General features: G+C 36.7%; 2 protein-coding genes across 3 annotated transcripts; one reads left to right on the forward strand and one right to left on the reverse strand.

Moving 5' to 3' along the window:
• The first annotated feature begins 1,847 nt into the window (after positions 1–1,847).
• mats (MOB kinase activator-like 1) lies at positions 1,848–10,538 on the forward strand. Its single transcript, XM_077428872.1, has 4 exons — positions 1,848–2,278; positions 3,564–3,730; positions 8,260–8,651; positions 10,345–10,538. The coding sequence occupies exons 1-4, from the start codon at positions 2,265–2,267 to the stop codon at positions 10,423–10,425; spliced, it is 654 nt and encodes a 217-aa protein (XP_077284998.1). The 5' UTR covers positions 1,848–2,264; the 3' UTR covers positions 10,426–10,538.
• A 1,847-nt stretch (positions 10,539–12,385) lies between these two features.
• Positions 12,386–27,271, reverse strand: LOC143910688 (uncharacterized). 2 transcript variants are annotated; one of them, XM_077429271.1, is made up of 11 exons: positions 27,059–27,271; positions 26,858–26,992; positions 26,481–26,698; positions 24,927–25,070; positions 22,533–22,608; positions 21,429–21,581; positions 21,249–21,355; positions 19,619–19,785; positions 14,128–14,289; positions 13,324–14,055; positions 12,386–13,253 (listed from the first exon to the last, which is right to left on the reverse strand). In XM_077429271.1, the coding sequence occupies exons 1-11, from the start codon at positions 27,190–27,192 to the stop codon at positions 13,086–13,088; spliced, it is 2,196 nt and encodes a 731-aa protein (XP_077285397.1). In that variant the 5' UTR covers positions 27,193–27,271; the 3' UTR covers positions 12,386–13,085. The 2 variants fall into 2 exon arrangements, with proteins under 2 accessions (XP_077285397.1, XP_077285396.1); XM_077429270.1 differs by having other exon boundaries at positions 26,858–27,192.
• Positions 27,272–27,459: the final 188 nt, after the last annotated feature.

Consider the following 27,459-nt stretch of genomic DNA (forward strand, 5'->3'; position numbering starts at 1 on the left):
GAGTGGGTAGCGGCTCTCCGAACCCAGCCGGGTTGGTCCCCACTCGCAGGAAGGCAACCAAACTCGACCATGTCGTATAAGCGAGCCGCCACATCACTCCCCCCCCAGCATCAGCGATACCAAAATTACAAAGAAACAAATTTTACAAAAGAAAAAAATTATTGTTACACAAAGAGAAAAAATTATTACGTGGGGAGAAAAAAAATTGTTGACGTGGGTCATCCGCTGTGTACATAGGTGTACCGCCCTGAATGGTCGGTAGATTCGAGGGCGGTGACGTCGCGAGCAGGACGGTGGGTGGTCCGATGGTCGCGCCGATGCGATGCTGCGGCGGCGCCGCTCTTCCGAGGCTGATGTCGGTTGGTGGGGCGGCGGGGGCGGCAGGGGCATCGATGTGGTTGATGATACTCCGAGCTGGACTGTGAGTCGTTGTGGCTCGTGGAGGTGTTGTAGCGCTACCGCCCGTCTCAGCGTGACGACGCTCGTGGGGACGGACGGGGCCTTGATGATGATGATGATGATGGTGCTGAGGTGGTGTATGTCTTGTGGTGCTGGATGACCGTTCTATGTGTAGTGGATCGCGCATGACTCCACATCCAGCTGTCAAGATCGTCGTCTCATTCGCTCCCCCATTTTTGTAAGCACCTGTCATCGACGTTGTGGCTGGACGTCGGTAGGTAGGTAGGTAGCCGTGTCTGCTCGTTTATTGTCACCCGCGGGCCGCGGCGTGCTGTGTTGATGGCGATGGGGGCGCGGCGGGTAGCTTCCCCGCCTGGCTCGGCGAGGCAGGGATGAGCGGCATGTTGAAATTGATCGAGGCTGCGTGGCTCGATGTCGGGGGTCACCAGTATGGAGGATGAACGAATGAGACGACTGGCAGGTTAATGCACGTGTTTATTATATGACAGCTGAAGACAGAGTGGGTAGCGGCTCTCCGAACCCAGCCGGGTTGGTCCCCACTCGCAGGAAGGCAACCAAACTCGACCATGTCGTATAAGCGAGCCGCCACAAGGTAAAGAATTATTTCTTCTACGCTTGACGGAAAGGTGACTACCGGCCGTCGACTCTGGCTGCCGAAACTGGCTGCTCAATATTTTGGCTGCGGCAGCCAGGCAGCATGGCTGCCTAGTGCGCGGCCAGCCTTAAGTATGAACAGACCTTAAGGCTGGCCGCGCACTAGGCAGAAAGGCTGCCGCAGCCTGGCTGCCGCAGCCAAAATATTGAGCAGCCAGTTTCGGCAGCCAGAGTCGACGGCCAGTAGTCACCTTTCCGTCAAGCGTAGAAGAAATAATTCTTTACCTCTTGTTTCGTAAGAAACGCAAAGCAAAGAGAAGATTTTGGATTCATTCATTCAAACAAACAGCGTTTCCAGAATTGAATGGAGAAAGATGGATTGAGATAGCAAATGGTTTCAATAAAAATGCAAATTTTCCCAATTGCATTGATGGTAAACATATATGTAAGATTAATAAAACCAAGCTTTCCTCACACTTTGTATTTGTGATTTCCTACCATCTTCGTCTTTTCACATCTCGATCACTATATTCTTCTGAAGACATATCCCATATTGCCTTACGATTTAATCCGTTAACAGATATCCGTTACAGATAATCCTTGAAAGGTCACACAGTCTCTGGGATTCTATTCGCTATCCGCGGCGTAAAACTTCTGGCTGCTACGTCAAGTGCGCGGAGACTGAAGGCAGCCACATACATTCTACCTTGCAGGCTCTGGCTGCGTGCAGCCAGCTGGCTGCCGTGCAATCGTACGCGATCTATTGGCTGCCGCAGCCAGGAATTCTTGGCTGCCTAGTGCGCGGGCTCCAATGAGCCACCGTATGTTAGATTGGCTGCGGCAGCCTGGCTGCCTAGTGCGCGGCCAGCCTTACAATATTATATTATTCTAATGTTAATCTACAGAGCATAATAGGAAAAAGAGCTGAAAAACCTATTTACAATTCTTATAAATGCTCATATAATACATCTAATACATAATATTAATGAAAGATTGTCTAAAGTCGACGACTTAAAGCAGATTGTGTTTAGGTAATATATAGTAGTGATTTGCGAAGTGGCACGCGTTCGCGGATTCCGGTTGGCAGCAGTGGTGTTCGCGAGCGACGCTCAGTCCCCCAATTGGCGATCGCCGGTCGACGGCCGTCAGCTGAGTTGGGCAGCTCGACGATTTGTGTCGCCAACTCTTCACTGCCAATCTGCCAACTGCACTCCAATCCACTGGAACCGGAACCGGAACCGGGCCCAGACATGAGCTTCCTCTTGTGAGTCACACCTCTCCCCCTTTTATCCCTTTCCCCCCCTTTCGCCCACTTCCTACTGACAAGTAAATACCAGGAAACAGAACAGAAACCGATTCTCAGAACAAAGCTCTTCACATAAACACCACAACATTACCCTCGTCCAAACAAAAAGACCTCACTCACATTCATTTAAAACATACTTCACACCTCTACATTTCAGCTCCGTGTTTTGGTTTAAAAGTGATTTTTTTTTCATACAAATTATAGTATTTTATTGCGATATAAAATCATCAAAAAAAATCGAATTAATTTCAAAGATGAAACCTAAAAGAAATTTCAACTTAGTATCTGTTGTTATAATAAAAAGTGGTTTTGATTTGTCCAATTTCCATACAGCTTTGATCATGTTCATTTTATATTATCAATATATAATGTTCCACAAATAATTAATAAGTGCTCTTGGAACAGATATTTAAATGTTTTTTATGATTACTGAATTATGTTCACAATACGTCTTATATCTAATTTAACAGCTACTGATCTACTGATCATTTTCTATTTTATAATTTTAATTTAATTTCGTTAGTAATCATAGTATTATATTATTCTAATGTTAATATACAGCATAATGGGAAAAAGAGCTCATAAACCTATTTACAATTCTTAGAACTGTGGCTTTTAGTTATTCTCCCATTCCTCGTGGACTCCGTTTCTTAAATTCCCTGGATCGTGCCATTGACATTTGTCACATCTCTCTTCATTCTCTGCACCGCTTCCTAAGTTATGGAAGTCGCGACTATTTAGAAAGGTTGAGTTAGTTTATTTAATTATGATTTTATTTAGAATTCTTTTTTTCTATGTCATGTTTCATTTAATTATCTTTTCTTTACTTAATTTGTATTTTTTCCTTTTGTACTTCTTAATCTTTTTAGCACACCCGTCACTTTGGAGCAATCTGTTAGACGAGTGTGTTTGATTAATTGATGTTGTTAAAAATAAAAATAAATAAATGCTCATAATACATCTAATACATAATATTAATTGACTATCCAAAGCAGATTGATTGTGTATTACATTTTCGGTTTATTTCCCCTGTTCATTAATTCGGTCCAGTTTTCGAGTCACAACCGTTAAAAACGAACTTCAATGAAGAATATTCTTATCTCTGAACTCAAATTTTGTAATATGAAGCCAAAATTTCCCTATCGTCGGCCTCCATTCTCTAATTTGAAACTCCCAACTGCACTTAAAATCCCATTAAACTTGGCCGTTGGCGATTTATGAACAGAATGTTGAATTTACACAGCGGTAGCAGGTCTAATAAGACATTCAAACCCAAGAAAAACATACCGGAGGGCACACATCAATATGACCTGATGAAGCATGCGGCGGCCACGCTCGGATCGGGAAACCTTCGACTGGCCGTCATGCTTCCGGAAGGCGAGGACTTGAACGAGTGGGTCGCCGTCAACAGTAAGCACTGCACAACTATATACATATATTATATTATACTGGATACCAAAACATCAATCTTTTGCCTAGCAACTCTAGTTTAGGAAATACGGCATAACTACCTTGCATGCTGACTCAACCACTCCGTCGAATAGCATGATTTTTGATAAACATAAACCAATGTGGGCGAAATACTTCCCCTTATCATATTCTGATAAGTAAACCCTTTGAGTGTGGACGTCTTTTCTTTTGAAAGCCAGCCACGCTGATAATTTCGCCAACATTTCCAACTATAATTATTTAGAAGTCCAATAGAAAGCAGGTGTAAAAATTGTAGCTTTTCCAAACAAACCCTAGATAACTACCGCCGAGGATTTCGAGTCTTCTAAAGGTGTGTTTAGACTCTCTAATATATCTTGCAACAAAATAAATCTATTAATGAATGTATTCTTCCAAAAGTAGTTCCGTCTTCTTCATTGTTGTTCAAATGTAATGCTCACAATATAAAAGTCAAGCCAAGTTAGTGATTTCCATCGAAAAATTCTGCTATGGTTATAAATTCAGAAATTTCAATGTAAACTAGTCTTTATAAACATTGACACGAATCACACGACGCATTTTTTTTCAATGCAATTCTTGTTTATTTTTTACATACTCAAAATATAACGCCTATCGGCGTATTTCAGGCTCATGGACTTGTTGGCAAAACGCCGATCGGCGTTGGTCAGCATTATTTTGTCTATATTGTTGCAAGATATATGTACATATATTAGAGAGTTTAAACACGCCTTTACAAAGCTCGAAATGCTCAGCGGTAGTTATCTAGGGCTATGATCTAGAGTTTGTTTGGATTAGCTGCAATTTTTAGACCTGTTTTCTATTGGACTTCTAAATAATTGTAGTTGGAAATGTTGGCGAAATTATCAGCTTGGCTGGCTTTCAAAAGAAAAGACGTCCACACTCAAAGGGTTTACTTATCAGAATATGATAAGCGGAAGTGTTTCGCCCACGTTGGTTTATGTAAACTAGTCTTTATAAACATTGACACGAATCACACGACGCATTTTCGATGCATTTTTTTTTCAATGCAATTCTTGTTTATTTTTTACATACTCAAAATAGAACGCCTATCGGCGTATTTCAGACTCATGGACTTGTTGGCAAAACGCCGATCGGCGTTGGTCAGCATTATTTTGTTTATATTGTTGCAAGATATATGTTCATATATTAGAGAGTTTAAACACGCCTTTACAAAGCTCGAAATCCTCAGCGGTAGTTATCTAGGGCTATGATCTAGAGTTTGTTTGGATTAGCTGCAATTTTTATACCTGTTTTCTATTGGACTTCTAAATAATTGTAGTTGGAAATGTTGGCGAAATTATCAGCGTGGCTGGCTTTCAAAAGAAAAAACGTCCACACTCAAAGGGTTTACTTATCAGAATATGATAAGCGGAAGTGTTTCGCCCACGTTGGTTTATGTAAACTAGTCTTTATAAACATTGACACGAATCACACGACGCATTTTCGATGCATTTTTTTTTCAATGCACTTCTTGTTTATTTTTTACATACTCAAAATAGAACGCCTATCGGCGTATTTCAGACTCATGGCAAAACGCCGATCGGCGTTGGTCAGCATTATTTTGTTTATATTGTTGCAAGATATATGTACATATATTAGAGAGTTTAAACACGCCTTTACAAAGCTCGAAATCCTCAGCGGTAGTTATCTAGGGCTATGATCTAGAGTTTGTTTGGATTAGCTGCAATTTTTATACCTGTTTTCTATTGGACTTCTAAATAATTGTAGTTGGAAATGTTGGCGAAATTATCAGCGTGGCTGGCTTTCAAAAGAAAAGACGTCCACACTCAAAGGGTTTACTTATCAGAATATGATAAGCGGAAGTGTTTCGCCCACGTTGGTTTATGTAAACCAGTCTTTATAAACATTGACACGAATCACACGACGCATTTTCGATGCATTTTTTTTCAATGCAATTCTTGTTTATTATTTACATACTCAAATTAGAACGCCTATCGGCGTATTTCAGACTCATGGCAAAACGCCGATCGGCGTTGGTCAGCATTATTTTGTTTATATTGTTGCAAGATATATGTACATATATTAGAGAGTTTAAACACGCCTTTACAAAGCTCGAAATCCTCAGCGGTAGTTATCTAGGGCTACGATCTAGAGTTTGTTTGGATTAGCTGCAATTTTTATACCTGTTTTCTATTGGACTTCTAAATAATTGTAGTTGGAAATGTTGGCGAAATTATCAGCGTGGCTGGCTTTCAAAAGAAAAGACGTCCACACTCAAAGGGTTTACTTATCAGAATATGATAAGCGGAAGTGTTTCGCCCACGTTGGTTTATGTAAACTAGTCTTTATAAACATTGACACGAATCACACGACGCATTTTCGATGCATTTTTTTTTCAATGCAATTCTTGTTTATTTTTTACATACTCAAAATAGAACGCCTATCGGCGTATTTCAGACTCATGGCAAAACGCCGATCGGCGTTGGTCAGCATTATTTTGTTTATATTGTTGCAAGATATATGTACATATATTAGAGAGTTTAAACACGCCTTTACAAAGCTCGAAATCCTCAGCGGTAGTTATCTAGGGCTACGATCTAGAGTTTGTTTGGATTAGCTGCAATTTTTATACCTGTTTTCTATTGGACTTCTAAATAATTGTAGTTGGAAATGTTGGCGAAATTATCAGCGTGGCTGGCTTTCAAAAGAAAAGACGTCCACACTCAAAGGGTTTACTTATCAGAATATGATAAGCGGAAGTGTTTCGCCCACGTTGGTTTATGTAAACTAGTCTTTATAAACATTGACACGAATCACACGACGCATTTTCGATGCATTTTTTTTCAATGCAATTCTTGTTTATTATTTACATACTCAAAATAGAACGCCTATCGGCGTATTTCAGACTCATGGCAAAACGCCGATCGGCGTTGGTCAGCATTATTTTGTTTATATTGTTGCAAGATATATGTACATATATTAGAGAGTTTAAACACGCCTTTACAAAGCTCGAAATCCTCAGCGGTAGTTATCTAGGGCTATTATCTAGAGTTTGTTTGGATTAGCTGCAATTTTTATACCTGTTTTCTATTGGTCGGCTTTCAACAGAAAAGACGTCTGCACTCAAAGGGTTGATGAATGTATTTTTGCAAAACCAGTTCGATCTTCTTCATTGTTGTTAAAATGTAATGCTCACAATATAAACGCCAAGCCACAATCTAAAATACTCGGCAGTTAAAAATTTCCATCGGGTAATTCTGCTATGGTTTTAAATTCAGAAATTCCGATCTAAACGAATCTTTATAAACGTTGACAAATGAATTATACACGGTATACACGATCCATGTTCAATGCATTTTTTGTTTAATGCTACCTGGAAAGGCTTAGCGGGTAGTATTCGTGTTTACTTTGTACATGCTCAAAATACGACGCGTATCGGCGTTTTTCAGGCCCATGGACTTGGTCAGCATTCAAAGGGTTAAGCGGAAAGTGTTGAACATTTCAAAACAACCGCAAGGCGGCGCGATAGGCGTTTCCGTTACGTGTCATGACACATTTCCTGTATGAGTTTGTTCCATAGAAGTTCAAAGCAACGTAAGGACATCATGGTAGATCTTACTCCAAGATGCTTTATAAGATAAGATCATGTGTTGAATGACTGATCTTTTTACATGGTTTCGTTTGGAATAAGCCGGCTTAATTAACCTGTGCCTTCGAGCAGAGTGGTCACGGGTTCAAGTCCCACTAAAGTTCCGTTGCTGGCCAGACTTTGGCTTGTGACTCCAGGTCGATCGTTTCCTCACAGAATTTGCCAATTATTCTGATTATCATTAAAACACTTCCTGTAAATTGGCAATTCCTTTCCAATCTATTGTTCAACTCCAACGTCTTGAGCTTCGCCAATTTCTATAATGAAATGCTGTTTGATTCGCATTGTATAAAATGCTTGTATATTGTGTCCGTTTAAATGGACTCCTCGCTTTGGAGCGATCTGTAAAGACGAGTGTTCGTTTTCTTTGAAATAAAATAGCAGAATAGACTAGTGGTTAGCATATAATGCTTCGAACAGAGTGGTCACGGGTTCAAATCCCACTGGTTTCTGCTGGCCAGACCTTGGATTTGATCGTTTCCTATCATAGTTTGCCGATTGATCTGATTTTCATTGAACAAATTGGCAACCTTACCTATTTTCTAGCAAAATCTCGAATTTTCAGCAATCTCGAATTTCGCTGAATTGTATATTATGCTGCAAATTTACAAATTCGATCATAGATGTCTCCGTGGATATTAATTGATATGTATTTGTGTACTTTGCATATAATGTTTCTGGGCCAGGAAGGCGTATTAGGCTTTCCCGGTATAAATTAAAGATAAAAATAAAATATGCGGTCGGTTTAATCGACGTTGTGATTAATAAGGAGTGTGTGTGTGTGTGTGCTGTGTGATCTCCGAGACTACATATGTGCATAGGTCTGGCCATGTTTTGTATCGCGTGTTTGTGATTTCAGCCGTGGACTTCTTCAACCAGATCAACATGCTGTACGGCACTATCACGGAGTTCTGCACGGAGAAGAGTTGCACGATCATGTCGGCGGGGCCCAAGTACGAGTACCATTGGGCCGACGGGCACACGGTGAAGAAGCCGATCAAGTGCTCGGCGCCGAAGTACATCGACTATCTGATGACGTGGGTGCAGGATCAGCTGGACGACGAGACACTGTTCCCGTCCAAGATAGGCGTGCCGTTCCCCAAGAACTTCCTGTCCATCGCCAAGACGATACTGAAGCGTCTGTTCAGGGTGTACGCGCACATATATCATCAGCATTTCGAAGAGGTCGTTCAGTTGGGCGAGGAGGCCCACTTGAACACGTCCTTTAAACATTTTATATTTTTCGTTCAGGTATATTGAATTTTTACCAACCGACGTGTTTATGAAGATTTGTGTCTTTGTTGGGTTTGACGAACGGCGTACTGTGAATTGATTTAAAAAAAAATTTAAGCCATTCCAATCGAAATTTTTGTGCTTGTTTTTAACCTTTCCACCGCGTACGACTACTATACATGTCCTAGCGAACATGCCCTCAGCGCGCGAGACACGCATTATATGTCTTGGAAGTTCCAACCTGTATAAGAGCCGTCTATTGTGTTAAAATTTTATAGCTTGGTTGAAAATATTACTAAATGTATACTTTACCAAATTCAATAGATGGCAGTAGTCAAAAAAATTAAAATATAGGTTGTAAAATTCAAAAAAAATTTACAACCTATATTTATAGTCGAAAACGCGATAACAAAATCCGCAAAAAAGCAGCCGCGTACAGGGCATGTTCGCTAAATTTGGCGACGCGGGCAAAGGGTTAAAGAGGAAATGAAGTTGACCGTTAATAATGCCCTCAACATTAGGTCCTCTTGAAAAATTTACTATAAATATTGTTGCGTAGGTGGTGGGTGGAAGATCCAAGTAAAAGGCCAAAGTCGTGTTACAGCATTTATTGGTGATTGAGGCGATACACGCACTGGCAGTGCTCTGTCCAGAATGTCTTGATATGATCCTTATAAAGGGACAGGTCGCTCAAGGCATCTTCGACGTTCGGTTACTTCCCCATTGTTTAGGCATGTACCCGGATATGTATTCCCATGACACTAAGTCCCACGCTATCGGTCACTTCTGAGAAGGGACCAATAGCGGCTAATTCGGTGGCCATTGTTTAGCCTACTTGCACTAATTCTGGAGATAATCCTTGAAAACAATTATAACGGTCACACAGTCTCTGGGATGCTACTCGGCCTAATCCGATTGGACTAACTCGGCGGTGTACATAACACTATTAGGAATTACATTGAGCAACCAAAAAAAATTACCGGAGATGAGACTAATCAATTTTTACCCAGTTTGAACTCGTTGATGAGTTATGAATGTTTGAAAAGATGCGCAAATTTTGCATTCAACTCAAAAACTAGTATTGCTGTGCCAAAAGTCAGAAGAAATTTGGGTTCTTATCCGATCGTGTTCAAACTTTGCCATTTTTAAATGCTCCTAAACGAGAAAAAACCAATAAAAATCATTATCATATTCGAATTCAGTTGGTCAAACTTAGTAGAGATTGGTTAGTCTCCGCTCCGGTATGTAAATAATGGGATTTGTTTGTTGCTCAGTGTTATTAATTTAAAATGTTGTATTGGATAAATCTTAAACGCTTTTTTACAAACCTCCATTCACTTTTAATTCAGGAAAAGATCTGCCTCTTATCCGATCGTTTTCATACTTTGTGCCATATGGCTCATTTTGGTCATCAATATAAGTAAATGGATCTTCCGCCATTACGATACAGATAAAATATCGTTTAAGACGCGTTTCAAGTTTGCAAATTTTAAATCTGGGTGACGTCTACGTAGTCTTTAGTTTTATACATAGATGGCGGTAGTAAAATAAAATTATTGGTATTTTTATTCAAAATAATAATTTATTAATTATGTATATTGAGTTCACATTGATTCACAGTTTGCCATTACGAAATTGATTGAAGATGCAAATTTTCGTTTATTTATTGTATTGCGTTTAATCTTAATGACATTCATCTTTCTCACTTTAGGAATTCAGTTTGATAGAACGTCGAGAATTGGCGCCATTGCAAGAATTAATAGAAAAACTAACGGCCAAAGACGCACGATGAATTCCGGCGCTTTCTCCATCACATAAACACTGGGAAGAAAAAAAAAACCATCTTTGTTGATTTCGTCAGCTTTAATTTAACGTTACACACACTTTTGTACTACGCATAGAACTATTATTATTATATATGTATAATGTTTTCATTTTTAGCGAGACGAGTCTCCGCCTTATCATTATATCATTTTGTCGAATCTCAAAGAACTGCACTTGTATATATTATTATATTATATTATTATAAAACAAAACACAAAAAAAATATGTATTCAAGTCTATTATAATATGTACTTCAATCTATAAATATTATAAGTTTGGTCAATCATGTATACGTGTGCGCAATATTTCATTCGGAAAGACACATTACCGCATATGACCGTATCTTTTAAGGATAATTCAATGATTTGAAGATACATCCAATGTATCAAGATTTCTATATATATATATATATATATATTTATAATATTATTTCTAGTCATTCGTTTCATCGCCACATTGAAATTCAACCGAACGGAAGCTGTCTGTGTATAAATTATAATGAAATACTCAAAACTGCACGAATTCACTGATAACCCTTATCGTAACGTCGGGTCTAAGTACAAATACGTAAATCTCACACTGCACACTCGTACTATGACGTAAAAGTATACTATAAAACGATATAATGAAATATTTAATATAAAAAATAAAAGGATTCGAGCTTTTATACTTACACATATACATATATCATATGTTATATATATATATATATATATATATATATATATATTCTAGTATGTTTAAATTACGAATGAAATTGTAGACCGCAGTCTCATTTAGCGATTGGTTTATCTTGTGTATAGTTAATTTATGAATCGATCGAGGCGGGCCCAATCTTTGTCAGTTTAGAAAGCATATACGGTGAATCGAAATCGAATCAACGATTCTTTTAGTCTATGAAAAACGTGTAAAGCAGCAGTTTTCAACCACCGGTGCACACAAATTTCTTGCCGATTTGAACGTTCTTGTTTGTTCAACTCGATAAAGATCTGTAATTTTAGATTAAATAAGAAGAGGCTAGTAAATAAAAAGGGTGCGATTTAACTGTACTTTGAGAAAAAAATACTTTGTATCTTAAAAGAAATGATTGTGCATTAAAATTTTGCATTATTTTCGGTGCATTAGACAATCTCGTATCGTGCATCGAATAAAATATTTTGGCATTATTTATTTATAGTTAGTTTTGGACCAATGTGGCATTACAGGAAAAACCTAATGCGCCACAATGGCCTACATTTGATAAAGAAAAACAAAAAATGAAATACAGAAAATAAAATATTATTAAGTGACCATCAAAAAATATGAAACGATCATTCGAAAAAATAGATTTTAGCATTAGAATAGATACAAAAAGTGGCAACGTTGCCGTCTTCCGCTATTGACAAGTGTCAATAGTGTTTACTTTTGTTTACGTATGAATATGAATGACGCAAGGTCGCAAGCCGAAGAGTAAAAAAGAAGGAATCCTGTAGAGCGAAGCGTCGGTCGTTGTCGGTTCGTATTTTTCTATTCGCGACGTTGCCGATACATCTGTCACTTTAATGCACATTTCATCCGCTTTTTAAGTAGCAAATGATTTTTTCTATGGTCAAAGCAAAGTATCCGTCATTTTGAAGCGTACACAAATTTTTTGTAATTGCTTTTTTAAATGCACATTTATTTTGTTTAAATTGTTCCCTTAAAAAAATAGTGTGGGTTTTGTTTCCGTCTTATTCGATAATGGTTGAAAACCGCTGGTTGATAAATCAGTCATGTCTAAGAATTATTTAAAATAAAATAAAACAATCCTTAGTGTATGTAAGTCCGATTTGCAATATGTTTTTAGTTTAAGTTTGGGCCTGGTATTGGATGTGAACTTCGGTTTTATTATAAAAATAGAAATGATTGTTCTCATGTTTGTATCGTTTGTATTTTTTTTTTTTAATCGAGCACTTCTTTTTCTGTATCAGTATTAAATAATCGGATGGTATTGAATAATTGGCGATTGATTGATTCTGCACGCTAAGTGTCTAGTTTAGTAAAACAAAAAAAGTACCACAAATTGTCAGCGATATATGCCTTGTTTATTAGGACCTGAACGGATCACTAGATGTAAATTTCAAATGGTTTAGTAATGAGATATGTATTGAATTGCGTATTTCTATTAGCGTAAGGAAGTTGTCAACTGAAATGTATATTTTTCCACCGTAATAAAAAAAAAATGAATAAATGTGTAAAGATTTCCATAGTAGAAATGTTACTATTTTAAAATTTGTGAATACATTAATTAAGAGGAATACTATTTCTTTGACATGAGGGGGGGGATGCACTGAGTTTAGAACAATCTTGTCTATTTCTGTACATTTACCGTAATCTGTTTGTGAGGTATAATTTTATAAGAGGAATGTATAAAATAACGATAACAATAAATAAATAAAAAAGTAAATTAATAATAATATTTAGTTTATTTTCATTTTTACTAATTTGATTATTATTCTTTTTCTATATAAATGAAAACATTTATGGAATACATTTTATGTGGATAAGCTTAAGACTAAAAGTAAAGAGTATTGGTACACAATTCAAACACAAACCAATCATACCAAGTGAGGATTTAGCTAGACACATTTTTTAATCTCCGAGGATGATTTAGCTCGGAGGTGGTGGTGGCGGAGGCGCCGCGAGAAGATTCGGTGGAGCCGGCGGTGCCCCCCAATGCGGCGGAGGGAAAATCGGCCTCCAAGAAGCCCCACTCGCCGACATATTCATCTGAGGACCCATGCCGAACCTTTGAGGAGGAGGTCCCGCCTTATCATTCTGCAACAAGTAACTCGTATCATCATTACAATGCTTAAATATCTTTGAAATTTTGTTCTATTGTACAAACCTGTGCATTTTGTCCCGGGATATTCTGTGCTTGGTTCTGACCGTTGAGCGGTGGCGGTGGGCCGACTCCAGGAGGACCCATCGGCACACCGGGAGGCCCCATCTGTGAACCCGGCGGAAGAATACCGCCGATGCCCGTTCCCGGAGGCGTCATGTTAGTACCCGGTGGCGCCATGGATGTGGGTGCACCAGGTCGTACAGGCATCATGCCCATCATCGGAGCGCCGAAGCCCGGAGGTCCCATAAGTGGCGGGACTTGGCCGTTTATGTTTGGCGGTGGTGGAGCCGGAGCTGGTGGTCCACTACCGGGCGGTGGTGGTTGTGAGCTGGCGAGCCATGGCATCGTCGGCGGAGCACCTGGTGGGGGTGGCGGTGGGCCAAACGGTGGCGGCCCAGCCTGTCCGAATCCTGGCGGAGGAGGGAGCGAATTCGGTATCATGTGCGGCGGTGCCATTATAGCTCTGGGCGGGCCGCGGTTCATATCTCCAAACGGATTGCCGAAGTTGTTTCTTCGTATGGCTGGATTGTTTTGCTTGTTCTGCTGATCGGGCGGTGGGCCTTCGCCGAGTTCGGCCATTAGAGACATGTATTCTTCGTCGATCTTGGCGCGGGCTGCCGGCGGTGGAGGTCCACCTTGTCCAGGTCGTTTGGCGCGGCAATCGCCAGCAATATGTCCCGCTCCTCCGCAAGACGAGCACACTATGTTGTTGGTGACATTCGGCTTGTCTGGGCACTGTATTTGGAAAAATTCATCAATAAATTGTTTATATGCATATGAATGGTTTAAAAAGGTTGTTAGATTTACCAGCCAGCTTTTATGATCCGTTGCACCGCAGTTGGAGCATCTACCACGGGCGTCGCCCTCTCTCAAAGTGCCGTTGAGCTGAGCTAGTTCTCGTAGCTGCATCCTGCGTAGATCGTTCTGACCCTCGGGAACTTCAACTCCCTGACGGATGACTTCTTTGATCTATAAAATACGACAGTATTAAAGCAAACGCCTTGGGTATGAGTCAACAGGTAGGGTCAATTTTAAAAATAATTGACCGTTGATTTTAACGGGTGGTTTTGGAAAGGAATTGATACACGAATTAAAAATTCGGATGTGACCAACCCATGACTTTATCGATGTATTTGAGGAATATAAGGTCAAAAAAACAAAATTCGGTAATTAAACATACATACACGTACTCCTGGTATTCTAAAATTTGTTTTTTGAAATCTCCATACTTGTCGATGCACCGCACATACCCACAAACATACATCGAGTCTGTTTTTATATCTAATACATATATATGTGGTAGATAATCCTGACAGATGACACTGTTCAGGACCACGGTTGGGATGTGGCGGTTTAGGTGAAGATCAAACACGTGTGTTTTCAGTCATGTTGTTTATTGAGACGAAATGTGCGGAGGTTGAGCAACCAACCGCGCGGAGCATAGGTCCAACTGCGACTAACCATTACATCTCCTTCTCACAATCAGTCGTAACATACTCTTTCTCAGCCATATCCCATACATCAGCCTTTCGTTCAATTCCAACCCTACCTATATATAATTTCGAAAGAGACTTTGTAAGTATATATGTAAGTATCTTTGGTTGGGAACTTCGTAAACAAAACAAAGTTTCCATGACAACAATTCAATTGGTTGAATATAATATTTTTTTCGATTCAAATAAATTCAATGAAAAAAACAATTGAGTATTTACTATTAGATTCGCCAAGTTTAAGCTGTTTTATATAACAAATACTGAGCAAAGCCGGGTAAAACAACTAGTAATTAATAATTATAACCTACATAAATATGCATTTTCATTCCCCGGCTATCAAAGTTGTTTATTGAAATATGAATATAATTTTAACACATAGAAATGAAGAGTTCGAAATCGAATCTAATGATAAGACGCGAAGGCTCTGATCCATCACCGAACATTATCAATCAACTGGAATCATTTGTTACGAGCAGGTATTGCCTTATATTTTATTTTTACATGAAATCAGACAAATTGGCAAACTCTGATCGACTAGGAGTCACAAATATCCAAGTCTGACTGATTAAAGATTAGCACAGGATCGAACCTAGTACTGAAAATAAACGCACACACACAGATGTGTCACAATATCGCTCATGTTTATTATTTTTATTTATTTTATTTATTTATTTATATATATTTTAGCTATCAAGCTAATTTAAAAATACATCTTAATTATTATACTTAACTCTAAAATTTATAATTAACTTATATGTACTGTCCTTCACAGAGGTGTCTCTTCGCACCTCGCAGGAATGCATCCATGTTTTTAGCAGACCTGACGCACTCAGGGAGGGCATTATACATGAGCACACCCCTGTGAAAAACACCCCCAGCCGTCTTATTCTTTCTTACTCTACTTACAACTAGTTTGTCCTTATTTCTAGTATAAAAACTATGTTTATCTCTATTCCTTATTATATAATCATCAAAATACTTAGGTAATAACTTATAAACAAAAGACAATGTACTAATATTTAGACTAATTCTAATACTCATCCATCCTAATTCATCTAACATACTTCCAATACTCTTAAATCTACTCATTCAAAATAGCTCTCATAGCTTTATTCTGTATTTTTTGCATTTTTTCTAAATCTTGGCCACTAAACAAATTAAGCACAGTGGCACAATAAACCACATGTGGTAAGACAATTGAATTAAACACTAAAATTTTACTTTTTTTACTTAAAATATTTCTTAATCTACATAATACACCAACTTTTCTAGCCATTTTTTTTATTATATAGTCAGCGTGCATTTTAAAATTTAGTCCTGAATCTATGTATACATCTAAGTATTTTATATTTTCAACTTTTTCAATTAACTTCTAATCATCAATTCTAATTTCATTCAATATATTTTTATTTTTACCATTCAACCACATCATTTTTGTTTTATTCACATTCAACTTTAATTTATTTTCACACAACCAGTCATTCACATAATTTAATTCTATATTTAAAATCTCAGACATTACATCAACATTCTTTCCAATTATATATATCAATGTATCATCTGCAAACAAATGTATTTTACACATCTTAATTACCTTAACAATATCATTTATATATAATATAAATAATAAGGGTCCCAATTTGGACCCTTGCGGCACTCCATGAGGTGTTACAAATTCAGAGGATAACACCTTATCAATTTTTACTATTTGCCTTCTATTATTTAAGTATGATTGAAGCCACTTTAATACTATACCATTTATTCCTAACTTATATAATTTTTGTAATAAAATATTCCTATTTACTGTCTCGAACGCTCGCTTAAAAACCAGAAAAACTGCTTCAACAACCATGCTAGATTCATCCATCGCCTCCATCCAATCAGAAACCACCAATTGGATAGCGGTTTCTGTTGAATGTTTCACTCTAAATCCAGACTGTTCCACAACCAAACAATCATTTATACTAATGAAATCTTTCAATTGAATCATAACGATTTCCTCCAGCATCTTCTCAACAATTGGTAACATATTGATGGGCCTCATTTCACTGGCTTTATGTGTGCCAGTAACCTTTGATACCGGTACAATAGAAGACACCTTCCATGCATCCGGGACGGATCCCACTTCTAACGATTAATTTATTAATTTCAGTAACTGAGGTCCAACCATGTCCCAAGTGTTGATTAAAATATCTAGAGTCAATCCATCCATACTAGAAACAGATTTCATGCCCTTCAATACACCATTTAATCCCCCCATTTCCACCAATTTAAACCTATCAAACTTATTTAAAAACAAATTAATATCATCATTCACACTATTATGCCTTGTTTATATTGAATTAACTATATCATTCACACTATTGATGTAAAACTCATTCAATCTTTCAACCATATCCTCTTTATCATTATATACTACCCCCTCGACTTCTAATTCATTCAAAGAAAGATTTTTTCCCCCGGAAATCAAAGTTTTAATTATTCGCCACATTTTTGTGGGATCTTTTTTTGCACCATCTATATTTCTTTCATGCCAATCCCTCTTCGCATTACGCAAAACATTCACACATTTATTCCTCTTTCTTTTATACTCTAACCAAGCTTTTTCTAATTGGATTCCATCCATAGCCTTAATAATTTTATATCTTTTATAACTAACATTCTTATCAACTAAGCTTTCCTTTACTTCCTTGGTAAACCAAGGTTTCAGCTTATGCTTATGCATGATTCTTGTGGTTTTTACGCATTTACTTTTAGAATATGTTATATTACGATACATTATCTCCCACATTTCATTCACACTATCAGCATCCTTTCCCCATACACACTCCTTTAACAATTCATTCATCAATTGATAATCAATGTTTTCTCTTTCAGTCACCTGCATACTTTTAAGTCCTCCGTTACTAAACCGCTGTCCCAAAAACATGTTGACAATAGAATGGCCTCCTATTTTCGGTATATCTTTCACCTCACACCGCAAATCCATTATATTTGTTATAACCAAATCAATGAGAGAGCTTGATAAATTATTCACTCTCGTTGCTTCCGTCACTTTTTGTTTAAAACCCAATTTCTCAACTTTTTTACATAAAATTCTTCTGTCTGTAACCAATTAAAATTCCAGTCCCCAAACATAATTATATTTTTACTCACATCTATACTACTTTCACTCAATTCTTCTAAAAATTTAAGAAATCTTCCACTTCTACCATTCGGAGAGCGGTAAATTACTAGCAAAAACACAGTAACTCCATTCACAAGCACATCCACACCAATTGTCCAAAACTCACCATCAACCTTATTAACTATTACATTACCGTAACTTAAATCATCCCTTAAATACAATAGTACCCCACCCGTATGTCTAGAATTAGAGTCACACCTCAAAACACAATATCCATCTATATTCAGCTCAAAATCTTCAAAATCACTAGTAACATGCGTTTCACTTAAGCCTATAAATAATGGTTTTTGACTTACAGTTAAACTCCAAACCTCATCCTTGTGAGCAAAAAAACTTTGTACATTTATACCGATACCTTTTGGTGGTTGCTATATATTATTATACTTAATTCTATTTCTCATTAATTCTATATTTCTTTTATATACACTGCACTTAGTGTCGAACGGTCCGTGATTCGTGTTCAAATTTAATTTTAATTTATTATTACACTTAAAGCAATTAATACATTTTATTATTTTATTGTTACATCCCTCGTTTTTGTGCCCTTCTTCTCCACATTTCGCACATGTCACCTTGTTTATACAATCCACCGCTTTGTGATTAAATCCGTAACAATTTAGACATCTTAGAACATTAACTTCTTCAAAAACCCTACATCTATCCCAATTTATATTTACTTTTCCATTTTCAATTAATCTTTTGAATGTATTGCAATCTACTTCCACTATCGCATTATATTTATTATTTTTGCTTCTTTTCCATATTTTTAACACCTTCAATTCACCATCATTTATAACTTCTTGATTTTGATTCATCAAACACTCAGCCAACTGTTCACTTGTAAGTTCCTCCGAAATATCTACAATTTTAATTTTGGGATTTTTTAATTCCCCTCTTTTAACATTGTAACTCTCCCCTAATTTATTTTTTACTTCTTTTATTAATTTAATACTATCCTGTGCACTGTTACACGTTACAACGATACCCCCTTTACCGATTTTTTTAACCGCTTGTATTCCTATTTTTAGTTCCTTGGGTTTTATTACATTTTTGCACTCTTCTTTTGTTTTGTCCGTTTCTTGAATTTTTTTTGGAACAATTATTGTTACGTCTTTATTATTATTTTTAAGTGCATTTGCATAACTTAAATTATTTTCATTCTTATTTACACCCCTTTTTAAAATGTTTAATTCACTGTTGCTTTTTAATATATTTATGTCTTTTTGTGTATTGTTTTTCAAATTTTTAAATTCACTTCTTGATTCACATATTACATCCAAAAATTGTTCCTTATCATTATTTTCACTTTCACAAATATATTCAACTAATTTTTTAACTGATTCAATTAAAAATGTCTTATTTTCATTTGATATACTGTTAGTTTTTGTGGTCAAAATGTCCATAATTTTTTTTTCAATCGTTATTACTTCACTTATGCGTTCTGATGCCATTATTTTACACTTAGAACAAACACATAATTATATATTACAAATTTATTTTTATTTTTTTAATTGTTACAATTTCGTTGCCCAAATCGCCACACACGTAATCAACGTCTGTACACGAACACGATAAGAACACGACTGTGTTCTTATCGTGTTATTTGTTATTTGTATACCTTTTCAACAGCTTTTTTGACGCATTCGGGATTGGTGGCTGTGATGTAAGCGTGAAGGTGTTCATCTTCTCCGGGCAACGGCTGTCCATCTTTGCGTCCGACTTTGCCCTCCTTCACGGAACCTTTCCCTCGTATAATAATCTTGGCACCGGTCTCTTTCTCCATAGCTGTGAAGTACACACGAAATTTAAACACACGAATATAAAATTTACGCTGTCAACAAACGAAGTATTGGGTGCTACTTTAGTATGCGGTCTACCTTCACGTTTTTACTTTAATATGCGGTCTCACTGTCTCAGTTCTCGCGTGTGACACTGATACTGAATAATACCGACCGTACCAACCTAACCTTAAATGATTAGGGCCCACCTTAACTTAACCTAAACTATCTTGACCCATAAACAAATTATTGAAGGCTGCTAGATATGATTTTTTTTAAGTTTTATTTCATCAATATTTTCACAAGAAAAAACATATCTTAGCAGCCAACAACTATTTATTTAAGGTTCAGGATAGGTTAGGTTATGTTAAGGTTGGCCCTATTCATTTACCCGTTTGTCCGCGGCCGTCTTCTATGGAAGCTTTGCGCGACAAGTCTGTAGCGCGGGCTGTCTTCCATAGAATTTCTGAACTTTGCATGGGATTTTGAGCCTTATATGCGCCTATTTCAACTGTTTTATGGTTCAAAATTGGTTGAATATATTACTGAGAGTTGAATGCCATCTATTCAATTTGCTTAAAATGAATATATACCAGTCAAAATTAGTTTTTTGTGGAACCATACTGAAACCTCGTTTATGTGACGTCACGTCTGTTAAACAATGGCGACGATACATCTCAATTGTATGAAGAATGATTATTTCACAATTAAGCCAAAACTACGAGATACATTATGTACTTTATTGTTTAAAATAATACTTTGTGTTAATTAACATATCTGGTTACTTGAGTAAATATTAAAATCTGTATTTAAAGTCGAAAACTCGATTCCCAAATTCGCGAAAAAGGTGCCGCGTACAGGGCTCGTTCGCTATATTTATTGCCACGGGTAAAGGGTTAAATAAATAGTTGTTGGCTGATAAGAAATGTTTTCTAAAAGTTTTATTTCATCTATTTTTTCACAAAAAAAAACATATCTTAGCAGCCAACAATTATTTATTTAAGGGTCAGGTTAGGTTAGGTTAAGTTAAGGTTGGCCCTATTCATTTAACACGTTCAACCCGACATGTACCACCGGTGGCCACGCGGATAGTCCTATAGCAGACTATAATTTTACGGTTCCACTTCATTGAGCACCCCAACACTAAAATTCCTATAAAATTCTAAAGATTTAGGCACAACTCATTATATAAAGTGATTTAATGCCGTCACGCGTAATTGGGTGCCGATACGCGTGACAATGCCGCCACATGGGCAAATGTATGAAATCATGCGCCGGGCTGAATGTATTAAGAGATATGCATCTGCCGACGATATATTGATAGAAATGCTTCGACAACATTATGGGGCGGCAGGAAAGAACAAAAATTGTAATAAACATTTCGTTGCTACGATACAAATAAAAAAAAAAAATAGTCGACTGCGATTCAAAGGCAGACTAAAGTAGCATCCAAGTATATTGAACGCTTACATTTGAGTGTGTTGCCGCGAGGTCCGATCAAAAGACCGACGAAGTTAATATCGGGATGCTCCTCCTGCGGAATCATCACCCTGTCGTTCACCCTGATTATCGGAGGCCTGAAACATTCCACGGACGAAGTGAGTAATGAAATGATGCAACGGCAAACTCATACGTGTGACGACTCGGTACTTGTAATCGTTGGGCGGTTTGAAGTCGGGATTGATCGCGAGCATCTGCTGCACGAGGGCGTGTCGTTTTTCTTCCAGCTTACGTCGCGTACGATATTCCCTCATATTCAACCTCTTGCCGTCAGACGAATAGATAGGTTCCGGCGACGGCGATCTGTTGGATAGAAAACAAGCGTAAATCAAATTCGAAATTCGACCGTGTCAATAATGATAGTATTTTGAATTCGTTAATGTGCGGGAATATTGATTTTTTTTTTTTTTACTTAATAATCTTTTCTTCCTACTGTAAATTATCAATAAATTAAGTGGGGGGGGGGGGGCGGGGACTTTAAGCCGACACGTGGAGTAAAAAAATATAAATAAAACATGTGTGTGTGCGATTGAGCCGGTTCAATACTTGGAGATCTACCACCTAAAGTTTCCTGCAGGTTCCCTCTATCCTAAGGAAATTAATTAAACGGATTAAATAATATATAATGAGAACCTTTATATATATATTATGTGGAGAAAAATAATCAATTAAAAATTTGTATAATATTATTAGCATTATTATAAAATATAAAAAAAAAATTATTAGCTGCAAAATTAAACCAGATTACTTTTGCATATATATATATTAAATAATCATATTATAAAATTTATTTGTTTTTATTAAAAAAAAAAAAAAACATTGAAGCTAATCCTCTTTTGAATAAATGAAATTTAATCATATAAATTATTATCCTTTTTTTTTACAGTAAAAAAAATATATATAAGAGGTCAGCGAGTTGTATATTTCAATTACTGGGTATACTTTTCGCCGTTGACACGGCAATTTAATGGCGTCGGCGAAAACCTGACTGCGTCGGATAGTCGGAAAAGAAACGCTGACAAAGCTCGGAACTTTCCTCGTATGTGTGTGTGACGAAAACCCTAAATATTTTATATATATATATATATATATATTATAATATCTACATATCGTCGACTTAAAAATATATTTGAATGATTATATTTTGCAATAGATTATCTGTCATTATAAGGGTGGATGGGTGGGTGTGGTGTTGCGGTGAAGCAGCGCGGGGACCACCGCCGCTGTCACCGCCGTCTACAATCGTATCCAGACCTTTCTTCGACGTTTGCCGGTATTCCCAAATCTCCGGATCTCAACTTGCGGCTAACCTCTTCGATCTGCAGTTGCACTGAAACCAAAACGGGTTAGGCAAGGGCCAAAAAACCCACAATTAGACATGATATCCTTTTGAATCTTATCCATTCAAATATTTAATCGAAACATTCTACTTACAATACATATATATATATATAATAATAAATATATATAAAAACAAAACAATTAATACGCCGATTGAAAAAATAACGTCCCATTAATAATAATGCTTATATGATTTGATTTTTTAAATACAATGAAACTAATGATTCAATATCTGACTGCAGTGAGAAAATATTGAAATAAAAATTAGGCGATCTCTAATACCAGGCCCAATCCTACATAAAATCATACGTTAAATCAGATTCAAACCATCAACTGATATTTATGAATATAATAATTCAAATAATTCAACAAAATAAGCATATACGTAAAAACATATATGCTTATTTTGGTGCCACTTTAGTATGCGTAGCAACGACCTGTTTATTTTAATTTTTGTTTTTTATACGGCCAACCCTAACTTAATCTAACCTAACCTGACCCTGTTGTTGGCTGTTAAGTTTTATATCATCAATATTTTTACAAAAAAAAAACATATCTTAGCAGCCAACACCTATTAGGTTAGGTTAGGTTAAGTTAGGGTTGGCCCTATTCATTTAAGATTAGGTTTTTGATTAGGATGTCACACGCGAGAACTGAAACCACATATTTAAGTAAAAATGTGGAGGTAGATCGCATACTAAAGTAGATACGTGAAGGTAGATCGCATACGAAAGTGGCACCCTTATTTTTTACTTTATCTACAAAGCATTATTGATTGTGAAAAGTTCTAAATTTTGACTGGTATCGATCTTTGTTTTACGTTTTATTATTTGCATTGCATTTTTATATTCGATTTACTTGTACTTTCAGTGACTGTGGGATCTACAATGCTTTCTTAAATGAAATTGAGCAGTGTGTCTGCCATTTATACACTCACTGGTACAGAAACGGCCATTATTTAGTTAAAAACAGTGTCATGATCAGGGCCAGCTCAAAGGTGCAGCAGACTAGGCAAGTGCCTAGGGCGCCATGAACAAGGGGCGCTGCGATGCGCCCCCATTTTTCTTTTTTTGATTATAAAATTGAAAAAATATATATTCTCCACTCAAAGTAACAAAACTGATTTGAAAATATTATAATTTACGAGGAACGCAGGAAGTTGACTGTTGACATAAAATAGCAAACTGTCGTCGGTACAAATGGTAATTTGGAATTGTATTTTATATAAAATACCGCTGAAACATATGTATGTATATATACATACACATCAGGGATGGATTTGCTTTACGAAATTAAATATCTTAACAAATCATATTCGAAAGAAGAAATGTCACTATAAAATTCTTCAATTCACAGTTGAATATAAATTAATGTCTTCATTACCGAATTTATTCATAGTTATCTGTATTTTATTTTGTTTTATTCATTTTTATACATAAAACGTGTTTATTTAGAATAAAAGATTTTAATTTTGTCTTAATATATTTAACTGCCAAGAAATTTATTGTTTAAACATTTAAGGGAGGTGGGGGGGGGGCGCTATATACCCTCGGGCCACTCCTGGTCATAGTTTAACATTTTGGATCAATATACATATAAACTGAGGTTTCAAGTAGTTAGTTAATCAAAATATATATAGAAAATAAACTATTATATATATTTTATGACACTTTCTGTTCATATTTTGCACCAAACTTTGGTAAATTTAGCTGAAAGTTTTGAATCTGATCTAGAATACGTTTTTTATGCGGATGGTTTTAGCAGTGGGCATTTTACATCACTATTTCTACGGCTTGTGTGATCATTATTGTGAAATGAAAAATAATAAAATGTACAGTCAACTATACCTGAAATAAAAAGTATATATGTAAAACATTTACTGCAAAAATGGATTAGAAAATTTTCATTAAAAACAGACACAAATTATCGACAAATGACAAAAATAAAATTACATCTTTCATTATATTAATAAAAACAAGTATATTCGATTAACGCCTGAAAATAAAATATAAATGAAGTAACTATGTATTATAAAATGTAGCCTGTAAGTAATTAATTATATATAATTATAATATTCACGAGTGGTGTAGTATAAAGCGAAAAAAAATCTAAATACACTGTGAACAGAATAATGTAATAAAATCGTGATTAAGCATTTTTTCAGGCGCCCTGTTGGAGGAGACAAAGGAAAAACGAGCGATGAGGATTAAAAATAAATAAATTTACAATGCATCAATGGAAACAATAAATAATATAAAAAAGAAAAGTAAGCGTATACAAAATGCGAACTCATATCAAGACACTTACAAAGATACTGTTCCTCTTGTTGTTTAGTCAACGTCGGCGGTAAGATCGTCGGCATACCGGGAATGAATGTTTTATCATGTTCGGAGCCGGCCCAACGGGAACGTTTACGTCGCGTCTTTTTATCTTCAGCCGACTCTCGGTTTCCTGGAAAACAAATAAACCGTAAAAACTGTACAGCGTGGCGTGGATTATTGCTAATCGCCGTAGAGACACGTATTTTGGGCACTTTGCTATTAACCTTTCCACCGCGTACGACTACTATACATGTCCTAGCGAACATGCCCTCAGCGCGCGAGACACGCATTAGATGTCTTGGAAGTTCCAACCTGTATAAGAGCCGTCTATTGTGTTCAAATTTTATAACTTGGTTGAAAATATTACTAAATGTATACTTTACCAAATTCAATAGATGGCAGTAGTCAAAAAAAATAAATATAGGTTGTAAAATTCAAAAAAATATTACAACCTATATTTATAGTCGAAAACGCGATAGCAAAATCCGCAAAAAAGCAGCCGCGTACAGGGCATGTTCGCTAAATTTGGTGACGCGGGCAAAGGGTTAATGCTAAAATTCGGAATAGATGTTAATAGATGCTAAAATAACAAACAAAAATGAAATTTGTATAAAATTAATAGACAATTTAGAAGGGTCTTCCTATCCCTTTGCCCATTTATTATGTGAAGAAATTGAGGGGATAAAACAGAGCTTGCAGTTTACCATAGACGGTGTTTTTTCTGTCGAAACCAAGCAACTGCTTTTGTCTACTACTGTAAACAAAATAAGACAGTTGGAGCTGTGTATCCAAAAGGCTGCTCAAATAAGACAAGACTAAATGAGACAAATCTATTCCTCCGAACATTGAGTAAACTATTCAATCCATCTGTGGCAGGTTCAAAATCTAATATTAATGTTAAAGAAACAGTTTTGTTTTTTAGAAACCTGCCATTGTTTAATGTAATGTAACAGAGGCTCAATGATTGGAAGGATATCAGCACTTTTTTAGACAATTAATAGAGAATATAAGAAGTGAATCCACGCCGGATATATTGCTATTATTGATGGCAACAAAAATTAAATATGAAGAGTTTGGTTGTGCCGCTCTAACATCTATTTGGTGTCCCGTCAATAGTGTGGATGCTGAAAGGTATTTTAGTAAATACAATATAATTTTTACCGGTCGTCGCACGAATCTCAAAAAATAATCTGTAGAAATAAGCTCCATGTTCAGTTTTAATCAATTTTAATTGGTATAATATTTTTATATTCATATTTTTTGTCTTTGTATTTTTATATTCATGTTTTTTTCATTGTAATTTTAACTTCAAAACATTTTAGAATTTTTCTATTATTTTTTAATGTTTGTGTTGTCTTTAAATTGTATATATGTATATACATTTTGTTAAAATTCATCGAAATTTTTTATTATTTAAAATTAATATCTTCATAAAAATAGATGCTAAATTGAACATTTTTATCGCCCTAAAACGCAAATATGCAAAATTGACAAAAATAGATGCCCAAAATACGGGTCTCTACTAATCGGCGATGCATACCCGGAGAGCCGGAATCGTCAGGTGTCGGATTCATATAAGACATCTGGTCCTGCATGGCGTTCAGATTTTGCAAGCTGTGAATCGTCGTGTTAGCTGAAGCAGCGGCTAGTATAGCTGCCTGTGTCAATCTGTCAACGAGAGCTCCATTGCCGCTGGTGCGGGACATGGTGGAAGTAGTCGTCCCGACCATCTGATCTAATAAGGCGATGGTACCATCCCTGCAAAAAGTATATGTATATACGACAGGAAAAATATATAATTCTACATAATATGTTATTTAAAATAGTAAACGTTATTACTGCTGCTGGTTAAATATTACAATAATATAGAAGAAAAGTGGAATTTTTTTTGGTTAAAAAATGAAAAAAGTATCAAACCTATCTTTGGATTTGTTCCGTCCCCTGCTTCGACTGCGACTGCGACTTCGGCTTCGACTTCTGTGGTCTTTCGACTTCCTCTCACGATCCTTGCTCTTCCTATCCTTGTCCCTACTTCTGTGACGGCTCCTATCCCTAAAATGACATTTGACAGTGTGAAAACGCACAAGTGAGGTTAGAATTTGAGCGAAAGTGGTGTACCTCTTGGAGCGATGCCTCTCTCGGTCTCGGTCCCGATCCCGATCCCGGTCCCGATCTCGGTCCCTGTCGCGGTCTCGGTGACGATCCCGGTCCCGATCTCGATCCCGACTCTTGTCCCGACGTCGAGAACTCATTTCTTGTGCGTGGTTTTTCCAAAAAGCGAACCCGACAAGCAGCGAATCTCCACTCCCAATGCCTAATGGCGGCCCTAATACATCTACATGTCACTTTATGATCCAAACACCAGTTTTCACGTCCATCGTTTAATCGCTATTTATTGTTTCCAAAATCTATAGTTCGTTTATGTGCACTTATGTTCATCTCACAAAAGCGTATTTTATACTAAAATTCACACTAGTAAGTGGGGTGTATATTTTCCTTGGAAAAATTGGCTTCATTGA

The sequence above is a fragment of the Arctopsyche grandis genome, chromosome 4 (genome assembly GCF_051622035.1).
Source record: "Arctopsyche grandis isolate Sample6627 chromosome 4, ASM5162203v2, whole genome shotgun sequence".
NCBI classification, from domain to species: Eukaryota; Metazoa; Arthropoda; class Insecta; order Trichoptera; family Hydropsychidae; genus Arctopsyche; species Arctopsyche grandis.

Excerpts from the sequence above, each read along its gene's own strand:
- mats (XM_077428872.1), top strand. Across the intron at positions 3,731-8,259 it reads CGAGTGGGTCGCCGTCAACA|CCGTGGACTTCTTCAACCAG; the intron begins GTAAGCACTGCA and ends TTGTGATTTCAG. Across the intron at positions 8,652-10,344 it reads ATTTTATATTTTTCGTTCAG|GAATTCAGTTTGATAGAACG; the intron begins GTATATTGAATT and ends TTCTCACTTTAG.
- LOC143910688 (XM_077429270.1), bottom strand. The coding sequence starts at position 27,192 with ATGAGTTCTCGACGTCGGGACAAGAGTCGGGATCGAGATCGGGACCGG. Across the intron at positions 26,699-26,857 it reads CGGAACAAATCCAAAGATAG|GGATGGTACCATCGCCTTAT; the intron begins GTTTGATACTTT and ends TACTTTTTGCAG. Across the intron at positions 21,356-21,428 it reads AAACCGCCCAACGATTACAA|GCCTCCGATAATCAGGGTGA; the intron begins GTACCGAGTCGT and ends GGAATGTTTCAG.